At 32.2% G+C, this 14,186-nt stretch overlaps 1 protein-coding gene across 1 annotated transcript in view; it reads right to left on the bottom strand.

The window, feature by feature from the left end:
• Nucleotides 1-13,984, bottom strand: part of LOC136796442 (platelet-derived growth factor receptor alpha-like) — a gene marked incomplete at its 5' end in the record, with an annotated part of 19,114 nt that extends 5,130 nt beyond the window's left edge. The window contains 2 exon segments of the mRNA XM_067050195.1: nucleotides 3,859-3,994; nucleotides 13,854-13,984. Of these exon segments, the coding sequence (XP_066906296.1) occupies nucleotides 3,859-3,994; nucleotides 13,854-13,984 (267 nt within the window).
• Between the last annotated feature and the right edge of the window lie 202 nt (nucleotides 13,985-14,186).

Genomic DNA, 14,186 nt, shown 5'->3' on the forward strand with positions numbered 1-14,186 from the left:
TAATATTGTATTACATATATATATATAACTTACGATTAGACTGGCAATATAACTTAAAAATAAAAGGGATTCGGGCTGAGTAATGACACACAGCTACTTGAGCTACTTGAATAACTAACTTTATTATCAGACTTCTCTGGTATATATAAGGACAGGGTTATTGATAAACTTAAAGATAACTAATCCTAGTAGTACGAAGTTTCTATTTTTATTTACGGGCTATATACAGCTAACTCCCTCCCTCCAGTTCCTTAGTATGGAGGAACTAAAATAAAAGAAAAATAACTGAAATGATACACTCTCACACATAAAAAAAATAAAACTTGCTCTCGTTGTACAGGAAAGAAAAATAAACAATGCAACTTGGCCAATTAACTTGACCTATATATACAATTGAGGAATTACAAACAAAAAATTTCTAGTTGTGAGATGGTCCAGGCTGAGCACTGCCGTCCGACTCGATCAGAGCCATTATGTGAGGCACTCGAGGTTCCTCAATGTGTCCTGTTTATGAGCGAAATGGGTAGTTTACGTCCCTGATGGTAAATAAATTATTCTCTCGGATCGTTACGACTTTGTACGGACCTTCGTGCCGCGCAGCTGTTTTAGTGCGAGCTGTTCGTAGTTTCCTATATACTACGGTTCCCAATGCCAGTGGTCCCTTTTTATAGACTATGGGTCTATTATTCGCTTTAACCACCCTGATTTGCTTCTCTCGTATTAATTTTTCCCTCACTTTCGCCCATGTTTCTCGGGGCTCTACCCTTACTCGAAATATTTTGGTTCAGAGGTCGTAATTGTTGACCTTAATGAGGTCCTCTCTACCCCATCGGCAGTGTCCGAAAGCGATTTCGACTGGTGATAGATCTGTTGCTGTATGAATCGTATTATTATAGGCTATGATTGCGCGCGGCATAGCCTCAAATAGGTCGAGATTGCGTCCTAACTTGAGAAGCCGTAGATGTTCCCCGAGTGTATTGTGTAGGCGTTCCACGGCCCCCCTGCCCTTGATGTGATGTGGAGTGTTCAAGCGCCAATTGATGTCCAATGTTTTACTCTCATCGCGGATTATGCGGTTATCGAACTCTCCCCGCAATCAGAAACGATTTTGTCCGGAACACCATAGAACGCACACCATTGTAAAATACCTTCGAGGTGTTTTGGCCTCGATCGGATAGGCCATCGCAAGTTTACTAAATGGATCGATCGCCGTTAAGTCAGTAGCTCGAAACGTCGTCCGTATACGGACGGTCTAAAGTATTCTACCGCCCATACCACCGCCAAAAGCTCTCGCCCGATTGCGCTATAGCGCTGTTCAGCGTCGTTTAATTTCCGCCCAGCATATGCTATCGGTTTCTCGCCGGCTTCGAAATTCTGTGAAAGAACAGCTCTGATAGCGACCTCGCTCGCGTCCGTGGTGATTTTAAACGTTCTGTTGAAGTCGGGAAACGCTAACAGCGGACGAGAGGTCAAAACCTCCCGGCACCTCCTAATGCACGTTAATTGGTCCGGTCCTAGTTGAAACCGTCACCCTTTTCTCAGCATGTCGGTCAGTGGTTGTGTGAGTTCTGCTATTCCCGGTATAAACTTCCGACAGTAGTCCACCATCCCCGAAAACCATCTGATCCCACGAGCGTTCTTGGGTAATGGGGCTTCCTAGAAGGCTTTAACTCGTTCCGGATCTGGTTGTACTCCGTTCTTCGAAACCACATGCCCTAAAAACCTAATTTCCCGTAGCCCAAATTGGGACAATAGTCTGGGCGATAGTTTCAGGCCGAACTCGCGTATTCTATCGAAAACGCGTTTGAGGTGTTCCACGTGTTTTTCCGGGTTCTTGCTAAAGACGATATAGATCGTCCATATAGATCTGGGAATAGGATTCGCCCACTCCGCGTTGCATTTCGTCCATAAGACGTTGGAAAGTGAGTGGGGCCCCTTTTAGTCCGAACGGCATGCGGACGAATTCAAAGTGTCCCCGCTCCCATGAAAAGGCCTTTTTTGCGATATCCTCCTCGGCCATCCGTACCTGGTGATACCCACTCTTCAGGTCCAAAGTACTAAGTTGCGGTGTTTATTTTTCTTTTCTGTACAACGAGTGCAAGTTTTATTTTTTTTAATGTGTGAGAGTGTATCATTTCAGTTATTTTTCTTTTATTTTAGTTCCTCCATACGAAGGAAGTGGAGGGAGGGAGTTAACTGTATATAGCCCGTAAATAACAATAGAAACTTCGTACTACTAGGATTAGTTATCCTTAAGTTTATCAACAACCCTGTCCTTATATATGCCAGAGAATTCTGATAATAAAGTTAGTTATTCAAGTAGCTGTGTGTCGTTACTCTGACCGAATCCCTTTTATTTAAGTTATATTGCCAGTCTAATCGTAAGTGGTGCCTAAACCCGGGAATAGGAAATTTCGAATTTCTGTCACGTGCGAATAATATCGGGAATCCCGGGGTAGAAATTAGGCGGATTTACTCGAAGCAGAGGTTAGAAGACACGTAGGAATTATCGTGGTGGATCCAGCTGAAGAATTGAAAAAAATTGGAGTAAGGTATATACATATAATAGATAATTTGTAATATAAAAATTATCTATATTTTTTCTTGGCTCCTAAGACACATCATTAAGAACACTCAGACATATGTCTTATATTTTTCAACCTTGTATAACGAAAACAAGTTTCATTAAAAATGGTGATCCCACCTGCACAGTCTCCTATAGTTAGTATTTTTCTCTTGATATTTTGTTAGTAAGTATTTTTATTTTTCTCTGTACCAAAAAATTAATTTCTCCTTGAATACATTTGTGGTCAACGATATCTCCATCATTGAAATGATAAATACCCATATTTCATGCACTGATATTTTTAACTGTAAACAGAACATTAAGTTGTAAAAGCAAAAGTAACATAGAATTATAAAATACAATGTAGTATGTTTTGTTTACAAAGATTAGTTGTTCTTAAATTATGAAAACAAAAAATTTAAATAAGTATATATGAAATTTCTTTTATATACCACCAATCTAGAATTATGTTTTTACAGTTACACCACCTATGATCAATTTAGCAAAGATTTAAAAAAATAAATAAAAATTTAGTACTTTAACTGAACAAAATACCATTCTGAGAGAAATCCTGCAGAATACCAAAATGAATATAAAGTTTGTCAATAATGTATAAAGAGCTGTCAATGTTTTATAGTATTAAGGAAATTTCATTATAAAATGTTTTTGTAGTAAAAATATTTTTCATAATACTTTTAATAAGGATATTTTGTTAGCTAATTATATCAAGAAATGGCTTTTATGATGTATTCCGATTGTGATGTGACAACATTTTTGGGTATATCCACTGGATTTAGGTTTCATGAAGAAAAAGAGAGTAAATAATTATCAAAGTCAAAACAATGTAATTTAAAAGTTTGCCTCAATTTTCTTAATTATTTTTTATTTTAGTTTTACTTTGAAAATAAGGTCATAAATGAAATGAAATTATGATATATAATAATTTTAAAATTAATATTTGGTCAAATAATATGGATTTCAACTGAATATCTTCATAACAAAATATTATTATTAATGAAAGCAACTATAGTGTATACAACTTCAAACCATGCACATGCAACAAGATAACAGAAACAAATCAGAAAGAAAAAACAAAACAAAACAAAAATATGCACAAAAATTAAACTGTACAGTAAAGAATAACTAAAAGTATAAAAAAATATGAGTCAGCTTAAAAATTCAGCATACAATTAGATTTGGATTATACTCCTATATATACACTAAAAATGTTAATATGTGCTACTTATTTTTTAATTTATTTTTTTATTAAACCTATAAAAGTTTGAACTTACGGAGGACATGTAACTCATAATTAACCTCAGAAGTCTCATTTCTGCGAGAAGCCCTACAGGTGTATAAATGCCGAGAATCGGTCATCATGAGATTTTTTAATATAAAACCTTTGTGAATGTCAAAACTGATATCCACCTGAAATAGCTTAATTGTTATTATTAGTCATTAACAAAAAGTAATTATTGAATCTTAAAGAAATCGATCACACTTAGTGGAACTCACATCAGTTTCTTACATCATATAGTTAGCACATAAATTAAAAATAAAGATAAATTGGTAATAATGATTACAAAAATAAAGTAGGAAAACTATTCCATAATGATTATGTTGAAATTAGATAAAATAAGTGTTATTAATTTTAACAAAAAAAACGTTATTGCTGATGTAAATGAATTCAACAACAAAATAATTTTAAAGAAAAGAAAACCTCTTTCTTTCTCAACAAATGTAAATACTAAATTAAAAAATGCATTCTTACTCATAAGTATAAGGAGTATTTTATTTTGTTGATATTTCAAATATAATTATTAAAAGAGATGCACTGGCTGAAGGAGATTGCATCTTCTACAGGGTTGAGCTATAGATTCATCATCCTTTGGTACTTAAAGATTACCTGAGATATCTATGAACCATAATAGGGAGGTCTTAAGCAGTGGTGTAGTCCTAAATTTTACAGTGTGGGAATGCTCACCATCTTCTGAGAATTCACTAACATCCGGCGATCCAGAATGCTCCCCACCCCTTTACAAGGTGGTTTCTGAAGTTCTCACTGATTTTTAGCCTCAAAGTTGATGTGTAACCAAACAGTGAAATGGTTATATTGGTTTTAAGCTGCTAGTAATAAACTATAAAAAGTAAGCAGTAGTTACAACAGTAGTAACAAACTGTAAAATTTAAATAATTTACTGCTTTAATAATTACTCTAGTAGTTTCCAAGTAGTTTTTCCAAGCAGAGTAGGAACGCCGTTCCCATGCGTTCCCGGCCCACTACACCACTGGTCTTAAGGAAAATAAAACTCAAGCAGTGATGAATTGTTGTCTGTTTAAGATGGCCCTGGTTCTGATGGAATACAGCAGAACTAGATTGTTAGATTAAAAAGGTTAGAAGTCTGATTGATATATGAATGGACATCATCATACAGAACTTGAAACCAGCAGAAAGGCTGATGAATTGCAGGAACAGATGGTGGTGTTCCTCAGCCATAATGAAGGCAGATTATCTAGGAGGACTAGATTCTCCCACAAGTAGCTACTAGTTGTCCTGGGACAAGATACTTCCATCACTGGAACAATCACCAGTATGGGATATAATTGACTCAAAACAACCAATATTGTTTCTGTTTCACAATTAATAAGTTATGGGCAAGGCAGGAACAATGGCCTACAATTCACCACCTGGGATATAAGATCGCTCAAAGAAAAAGAAAAAGCATTATTAAGAAGTGGTCAGAAAGCATAGTCTGATGGAAATAGTTTATTGTACTCCAGTGCAGGTATGAGAGAAAGAGGCAAATGAAGGAATTGCTTTTGAAAAATGTTTGATGTACAAGAGTTGAATTTAGGGGTTCCAAGTTCATCAAGGATTATTACAATAAATATAACAAGAGTTGTCAGTCTTAAGTCACTGTTATACAGGTATATACCCACATTGAGGATGTAGCATTCTTTCACAACGTCCAGTTTTACAAAGAGCTTGATATAGTAAGGAACAAAAACCGAATTATTTTTGGTAACCTAAACACAATAACTAGAAATGACAGGTTGATACACAGGGAATTTTGGGTGCCTGAGAAAGTAAAGAGAGAGAGAAATGCTTTATTCATTCATGCTGCCCAAATACATCAGGTTGCTACATTACACAGCATACTAATCAATCCGTGATCGGACATATATAAATTACATATTTTTACATGATATAATAAAAAAAAAAAGAAAACATTTTTTTTTTGTTCAATTTTTGAACAAGACTTACATTTTAATTTCTCTTTATCTAGTCTACAGTCTTGTATTCTGAGATAGCTTCGCCCACATCTAATGCAGAGGTTGTCTATGCCTAGAGCTCAATAGTCGGGACGATACTTTCTGTTTTGAGGTTTTGAGGTTTTGAATTCGCACGATTGCTCGAACAATTTTTAGAACAAATTTTTGAAAAACTGTTTATTTGTGTCGTTCATTTGTTCATTAAGTTATGATGACTGGTATTAGGGCGCTAGGTAAGTTCTCTGCTTTCAATTTTAACAGCTTCAGGAACAACAGTTTTTCTAAAATTTAATCGATTGCTGCAGCATTAGACTGTAAAATTTGCTCATTTAGCCAATTATCATGCAAAGAACAAATGAAATGAGCTCTCAGAAAAATTTCAGAAACAGATATAATCCTTTTGCAGTTATCAGCTGTACATATTACGGACAGTTCGCATTCCGCTAAGTCTTGTTGCAGTTTTAAAACAAATTCGGAAATTGTTACATTATCACTTTAAAAAATATTTAGAAAATAGTGCTGGGCTACTACCACACTTTTTTTTGGAATAAGCATTTTTTTTAATACATCAATGAGTTCATCATGTGATAGACTGAAAAACTGGTTTTTCTGGACCCAAAAATGTTACCAATTTATTGTAATGCACAGATCCAATACTAACACATAGAAGCTGTGCAATCTGGGTTTTATCTTTAAGAACTTTCATTGAATAATAATTCTCAAATCATTTAAGATAACAGGAAAATTTTTCTTTATTAGGAAAAAAGTTTTCAAAAAGGTGGAATGCTCGAAAAATTAACTGAAGTATACCTGTTGTTATGGGAGGCTGAAGTTTTGAAGCTATTTCATCAATCATTGCTTTTTGTGATTCTTGAATTGCAGGGGAGGTTTCTTCTAGATTCATCTCCAGCAAAAAAACAGGGACAGTAAGCTGGATAATCCTTGCAATGAAATTATGAACTACATGCGTAATAATAATAATAACAATAATATTCTTTATTTATTTTGGAATAGATCCCTTTAGAATAATATAAAGGTGTCAGAATTAGGCTTTAGAGCCTTAGAGTGAAATACAAAATAAGAGTGAAATACAAAATAAGAATGAAATTATAAAACGTCATAAAACATAATAAAAAAATGAATTTGAAAAGATTAAAATGAACAACAATAATTAACAGAATATATAAAATAAGAATAGAACAAATAAAGTAAAACCAAATGTCATATCATAAAACATAAATAAAAATAAAACACATCAGATAATAAATAATAGAAAACAAACATGATAAAAATCCAATGTAATTAAACTAAAAATAATAAATGGAAAGGTACAGTTTCAGCTAATATACATATTTACAAGAATAAACTAAATTCTGAAACATTAAGTATAGAAAATATATAAACTTTGTTTGAAACATTCAATTGTTATTCTTCCAGAATGGGGTGGACAGAAGGTGGTCGAAGATACAGGGTTTGAAGGTCGAAAGGGTATTAGAACTACGAATGATGGAGGGAATAGAATTCCATAAGGATGAGGAACGGATGAGGAAAGATCTACCAAAGGCTGCGGTTCAATGGGCAGTTATATATAAGTCTGAAGGCCATGAGCAGGTATTGCGGGACTGCACTGAGGATTTAAATTGAAGGATATCAGAGATGTACGATGGACGGCGGGATTGGATAACTTGATAGAGGAAGGAAGCAAGAAAATATTTACGACGGAAGGAGGGATAAAGCCACTTCAATTCTTCATAAAATCGGGTGACAGAGGCGTCCCTCTAAACCCCAAGTATGAATCATATAAAGCAATTAATTAACCGTTTTAATTTCGCTTCGAGATCCCCAGAGACACCCCCGTAAACCACACTGCAATAATCAAAGTGGGGGAATATTAAGGAAGTAACCAGGAGCCTAAGGGTTTCAAAAGGAAGTAGGTGACAAAGATAATTTAAAAGTTTTAGGGTGGAGAAGGTACAACGGGAAATATCGGAGACGTGGTTTTTCCAGGAGAGAGTTTGGTCTATAATGACACCAAGGTTTTTAACGTGGAATTGTATTGGATTGTTGTTTAGAAGAAGGTTAGAATATGAGGAATAGTTTTCAGGAGGAGATTGGATTCTATTACGATCGCCTTAGTTTTCTCTGCGTTCAACTTAAGCTTGTTTTCTTGTGCCCAGTGACTAATTCGATTCAAGTCTTCTTGAAGCTTCTCTGTGGCTACCAATAGGTCAGAAGGGGGGAAGGAAAAATAAATTTGGAAATCATCAGCATACAAATGGTATCAAGAATGTTGGATAAGGAGGGGAAGGTCATTGATGTAGATGGCGAAAAGAGTGGGGGAAAGCGATGAACCCTGAGGAACACCACATATAAGGGGTCGAGTCAATGATGGTTGTTTATCTGGAACCACTATGTACTGGGAGCGATCGGAAAGGAAGGATTGAAACCAGCGCAAAACACTGTTGGATAGAGGAAGATTTCGTAGTTTGTTAAGACGGATGTTGTGGTCAACCGTATCAAATGCTTTGGAGAAATCAAGGAGGATTATGATAGTTAGGTTTTTCCATGGCAGTTTGGAGGTTTTGGGTTATTTTAAGGAGAGCGGATTGTGTTGAATAGCCAGGTCAAAAGCTGGATTGGAGAGGATTGATGAGGGAACGTTCTTCTAGGAAGTTTGAAAGTTGGTTTTGAACAAGGCGTTCTAATGGTTTAGAAAGGTTATAGAGGAGAGAAATCGGGCCAAGGTCATTAGGTGAAGAAGGATTTGGGATTTTATTTAATGGTCGAACCAAAGCGGTTTTCCAATGAGGAGGAAATGTGGCATTTTGCAAGGAAAAATTATATATATGATAAAGAACGGGAATAAGGACTGGGAGACAGAGAATACTGCAAGTGAAGAGTGTAAATACAATCCAGGTAATGCCTTCTACCAGGAAAACAAAATAGTGGAATGATGAGGTAAAGGGCAGTGAAGCTCAATAAGAAAGCATAGAGAACATATTGTATAACAAAACTATCTATTCACTAGAAGAAATGACTATGTCAGGAAATGACATAATGCCAAAAGGATAGTTAGGAGTCCAACCAAAAGATAGAACAAAATCACTGAGAAAATAATAGAAAATTCAGTTATTGACAAAGTTTTTAAGAGGAAAAAAGCAAAGCTTGTCAAGAATATAAAAGATGCATACAGGAATTTGGTGAACAAGGATAAGGAAGTCCTGGAAGAAAGAGAAAAAAATGCTTATTCATTCATGCTGAAATACATCGGGTTGCTACATTACACAGCATACTAATCAATCCGTGATCGGACATTTATAAATTACATATTTTTACATGATATAATAAAAAAGAAAGAAAACAAATTGCCCTCCCCGCCACAGTTTTCTTATGCAATCAATTACAGTCTACACACTAAATTCAAATATTTCAATTTACTCCTTTTTTTCTTTCCCTTTCTTGTCCCTTCCATTTCACAATTTTTATTTCATTTGATTGACAGATTCACTCTCCCGAATTCACCCTCTCAGATCCTCTCCCGTGACTAAATAAATTCACTATTAGACAGCGATGTGAGATCAAACCACAGAAATAATAGTTACAACAGCAGATCAGTTTACAGTAAAATAAACAAATAAATACATTTTACGAAAACAAAACTAATACATAGATTTAAAGGTAAATATAATAAAAAGTAGGTTAAAAGAAATACTTGACTGGATAAATAAGTTTAAAAAAACATAAATAAATAAAAATAATAATAATAATAAAATAATTTAATGAATAAATAAGTTAAAACACAAATCGACAGGTCCACCTACTAAAATAATAAAAGCTTAAAAGACATAATCGAAGGGAATTTAGAGGAAGAAAGTAAGATGTTTATTTGTTTTGTTTTTTAAGGTATTTCCTTAAAATATGAATAATGTAATCTGTGAGAATTAAATTGAATTACTTAGCCCCAGAATTATTTGGGTATTTGTCTCGGGGCTTATTTGGCCTTAGTTACACCATTGAGTTTAATTTGTTTTTTTTATGTGTTGAATCCAAATTTTAGAGGTATGCCAATTCACCATCAACTTCAAGTTCCACAATAAAAAGGGACACATTTCATTCTGAAATTTTTTTAGTTGTTTGTTTTGTTTCTAAAAAAGTTTCAAAGAATTCTATACAAAATAGTTCAGACGTTTAATTTTCACAAAGGATATATTTAGAAAAACAACTATAGAAGTTTTTTTAATCAATTATATATGTTTTTGAGGTGCTAAACTCAAATTTTAGGTAATACAATTTTTTTTAAATTCAAAATTTTGGAACTTTTTTCAGTTTGGCAATTCAAACTGACAATCAATAAATAACTAGGAAATTAGTAATTTTTTGACCATTAAATTCGATATAAAATTAAAACAGGTCAAATTTTTCATAAATTTTAATAACAGGAAAATGGTCCGGGTGCGGTCAAAGAAAAATTCAAGTAGTGATTAAACTATTTATATTGAACCAATGTTTTGCTCCACATTGCAGAGCTTCATTAGGGCTAAAAAATAGCAATGATTATTTCTTTGGAAAGCCTTTTGTTGACTGGACTAAATGTTAATCCATTTCAATATATCTTACTTATAGTTATTTCCCCTATGTTTTTCATGATACTTAATCTCTTAATTAAAATATACATTTTTGATTTATCATAATCCTTTATTTTAATTCTATTTGTTATCTTCCAATATTTTTAATTTTGTTTCATAATATAATTTTTAGTGGTTGTTATCTCGTGTTTTTACATAGCCCTGATGAAGATCAGAAGTCAGGACCAACATATTGAATCAAATAAAATAAGTTTCACAAAGTTTTCTTCTCTCCACTGTCTATAACCCCCCCCCCCCCAACTTCTCTCTGTATACAGTATTTAATGGATAGATATTATAGTAACATGAGTATGAAGTTCCTTTGTATAGAAAGATCATTTTTATTTTAAATCTGTACATGTATATAATAACTAAAATCTATAAATATTAATATAGAATAATAATGACAAACAAAAGAGGTGAAAATAACTAGATAAACTAAGACATATTACTCAGTAATACTGTAATACATAGCCATAAGAGAGGAACACTTAAAACTAACAACACAGATAATTGATGTAACGTAATATTTATTTCAGGAGATGGATAATTTATTCAAGTATCTACATTTTAAAATATATATCATATACTTCATGTGAATTTTAGAATGTAATTCATAGCAAGTAAATTAATATGTTAATAATAAGTAAGATAAAAGAAAAACAGTACATGAAAAACTGTAATATATTCCTGTGGCGGTCTAAAACTGAGTCAACTGATTCTAAACCTTACTCGGGAAGTCAGTTCACATCTACTTAACTCAATGTTAGACAATTTGACATACCTAGTTTTTCATGACCGGAAATATTTAAACAACTCGATAATGTAATACGAAATGTATTTAAAGCTGATATGCATTGAAAGACAAGTTTAACTTCTATAACAAGGCTGTTACAAAAAACATGTATTATTGCCAAAGTTTTTTATTTGAAGACCAAGTGGTGTCATATTGAAAAGACATGGTGATTTTTTTTGCCCACTCAAGATCAAAAGTTAATAATTCTTTAAATATAATTTTATTAATTTTTATTCTTAATTAAAAAAAAATATTTTGGTAGTAATTTAGGCAACTTTTGAAATAAACCAGAGAGCGATTAAGTGGGAGGCCAGTAAAGTAAAGTTCTACTATATACTAATAAAAATATAAGGAAGATAAACAAACATACCATGCAAAAAATAAGGAGACATAATAGATTTTTTTTTCACAAATTACATGCAAATCATTAAACTTAATTAAATTTCCTTACGAAGAACATGTAGGTGATATGTAGTTGATTGGCTCAGGTTGCCTCGATTTGCAAGACATTCATAATTTCCAGAATGTTCTAAGTTCAATTTACCAATAAAAAAGCCAATTTTTGAATAATAAGCTATGCTGTCCCCCACCTCCTAGACGAACAAAGCTATACTCCATAATATGTAGGCAAATATTTCAAATTTATTTAAAAAAACTTTTACTTAAAAAACAGATAAGAATATTCAATCATGATAAAAATTAAAATCTTGAAAAAAGCAATAATAAGAAAATATTAATTTACTAACTTAATTTGGACTTGTATATAATAAAAAATTAATCAAATGAGTAATTTACCAATGATATGGCATAGAATATGATATTTTAGAGCTATTTAGTAACTGTATAAATATTATAAATATTTGACTATATGTAAATAAGTGAAAAGATGAATAATCGTTTTGAGTAGAACATTATATCAATAATTATTATGAGGTCAACATAATTAAGTAAATTTCATTGTATTAAGTTCTCATCCATAATTAAACATTATATAATATTTATCATAAATAAATTAGAATAGGAAAAGCCCAATTCATTTGAATTATTTATCATTGGTAAATATTAGCTCATAGGCTGTAATAGCTGATAAAATTGCAAGTAGATGAATTATGAGCATGTAAATGTATTTATGTATTAATCAACACATTAATCAAGTAGGTAAAAGTTTGATACATATTTTTTTATTTCAAAGTTAAAATGTTCAAAATATTATAAATAATTATATTAGTGAATTCAAGTTAGAAAAAAGTGCAGTGTCATAATGATTGAATAAGTGATGTTTTTTGTAGATTTGGAATTGTTTTCAATTAAAAACAAATCTATTTCTTCAAATTTTATATAAAATAAGTACTTTAAGAACTAGAAATATAAAGGTTGAAAATAAATTATGCAAAGTTGAAAAATAACGAATACAGTGAAACATACTTATTTTTGTAATCCACTTATCGACCAAGTTAACATTTATTAACATAACAGAATCAGACCCACAAAGAAAAAATATATAAACCCTGAAAATTAAAGTAAGGAAGCCTAGTATTGTTTGAGTCATGAACCCATGAAGATGTGAAGCACAGAATCGGATGAGGAATAAACAAGTGATAGTGAAGTTGTTTGTTAAATCAGCGAACTAGTTAAAGTCTAATTCTAATAGTTGTGCAAAGTTAGTTAGTTAATAGCAAAGTTGTATTAGTTAAATTTAGGAAGCTGAAGTGCGCTTAAAAGTAATATTTTTCCAATTGAGAAAAAACAAAATATAAGAATAGTCTACAATCAACATAAATCTAGAAAGAAGATACCAACCAAGATGAGAAAAAACCAAGATTCCACCAAAATCTACACTAATTTTATAGTCTTTTATAAATCTCACAAAAGATCTAAATGGGTTGAAGTGAGGAAGGGTTTCCCATCCCTTTAGTGTAACAATAGATAATATTTTAACATCATTTTTTATGTATAAATTTTTAAAATATTTAATTTCACCTAAAAAAAAAAAAAGAAGAAACCTCTGATATAGTTTCCTCATTGTCAACATTGTCAGTTCCCCAAATTGGGGCTCTACAGTTTAAAAGATGAGGAAGCTCAAGGAAGACTGGAAAAGTTGAAAAAATGAGAAAGAAAAGTTATTTGATTCATATAAAATATTAATGATTTACATTAATCTTTTTTAGTTACATATTCCAAGATATAATCACGTGCAAATGTAGTGACACTAATAAAACTGAATGAAAAAAAAAACTGAATCAGACCATGTATCTATTCCCTACACAAAACACCCCCCCCCCAAAAAAAAAAGAAGTGCAATCTCCTAATACACGTTTTGTGTTCTTATTCCTGTATTTCTGGATAAAAGGGATCAAGTCCAAAACCAAAAACCGACATTTTTCATCAGTTCTACTTTTCTTACAATTGTATTTTTGGACTTCATGTACTACATATACATGGAGGATTAAATAAAAGGAGTGTTTTAAATTATAATTAGTTCAAAAAATAAGATTATTGGCTTGTGATACTAATTTATACTCATAAAAATAGAGTTTTATTCCATTATTAAAGATTATTTTATTATCCAAGTAATATAATTTTTAAATTTTACCTCTTTAAGATCCTTCAATAACTTTACTTTAACATCTTGAGTAGTGGGTTTGCAAGGTATTATTACTTCGCTAAATTCATGTCCACTGATAAAAGCATATGATTCATTTACAGCCAACAAATTTTCAGGATCTGTAAAAAAACAATATATATATATATACACACACACAATAACAATCACATCATTTAATATAGGTCAGGAACTAGGAAACAACAAACACATGCATCAATCAAACCAATTTTTGAGCATATTAAACACCTTTGCAGGGTCAGTACTGATTAGATATGTTATATTAATTTAGGATGTGTGGTGTTATTTTTTGGCAGTGATCAG

Source organism: Halyomorpha halys, unplaced genomic scaffold (assembly GCF_000696795.3).
Source record: "Halyomorpha halys isolate HHAL.00 unplaced genomic scaffold, Hhal_1.1 Scaffold1191.1, whole genome shotgun sequence".
Lineage (NCBI taxonomy): Eukaryota > Metazoa > Arthropoda > Insecta > Hemiptera > Pentatomidae > Halyomorpha > Halyomorpha halys.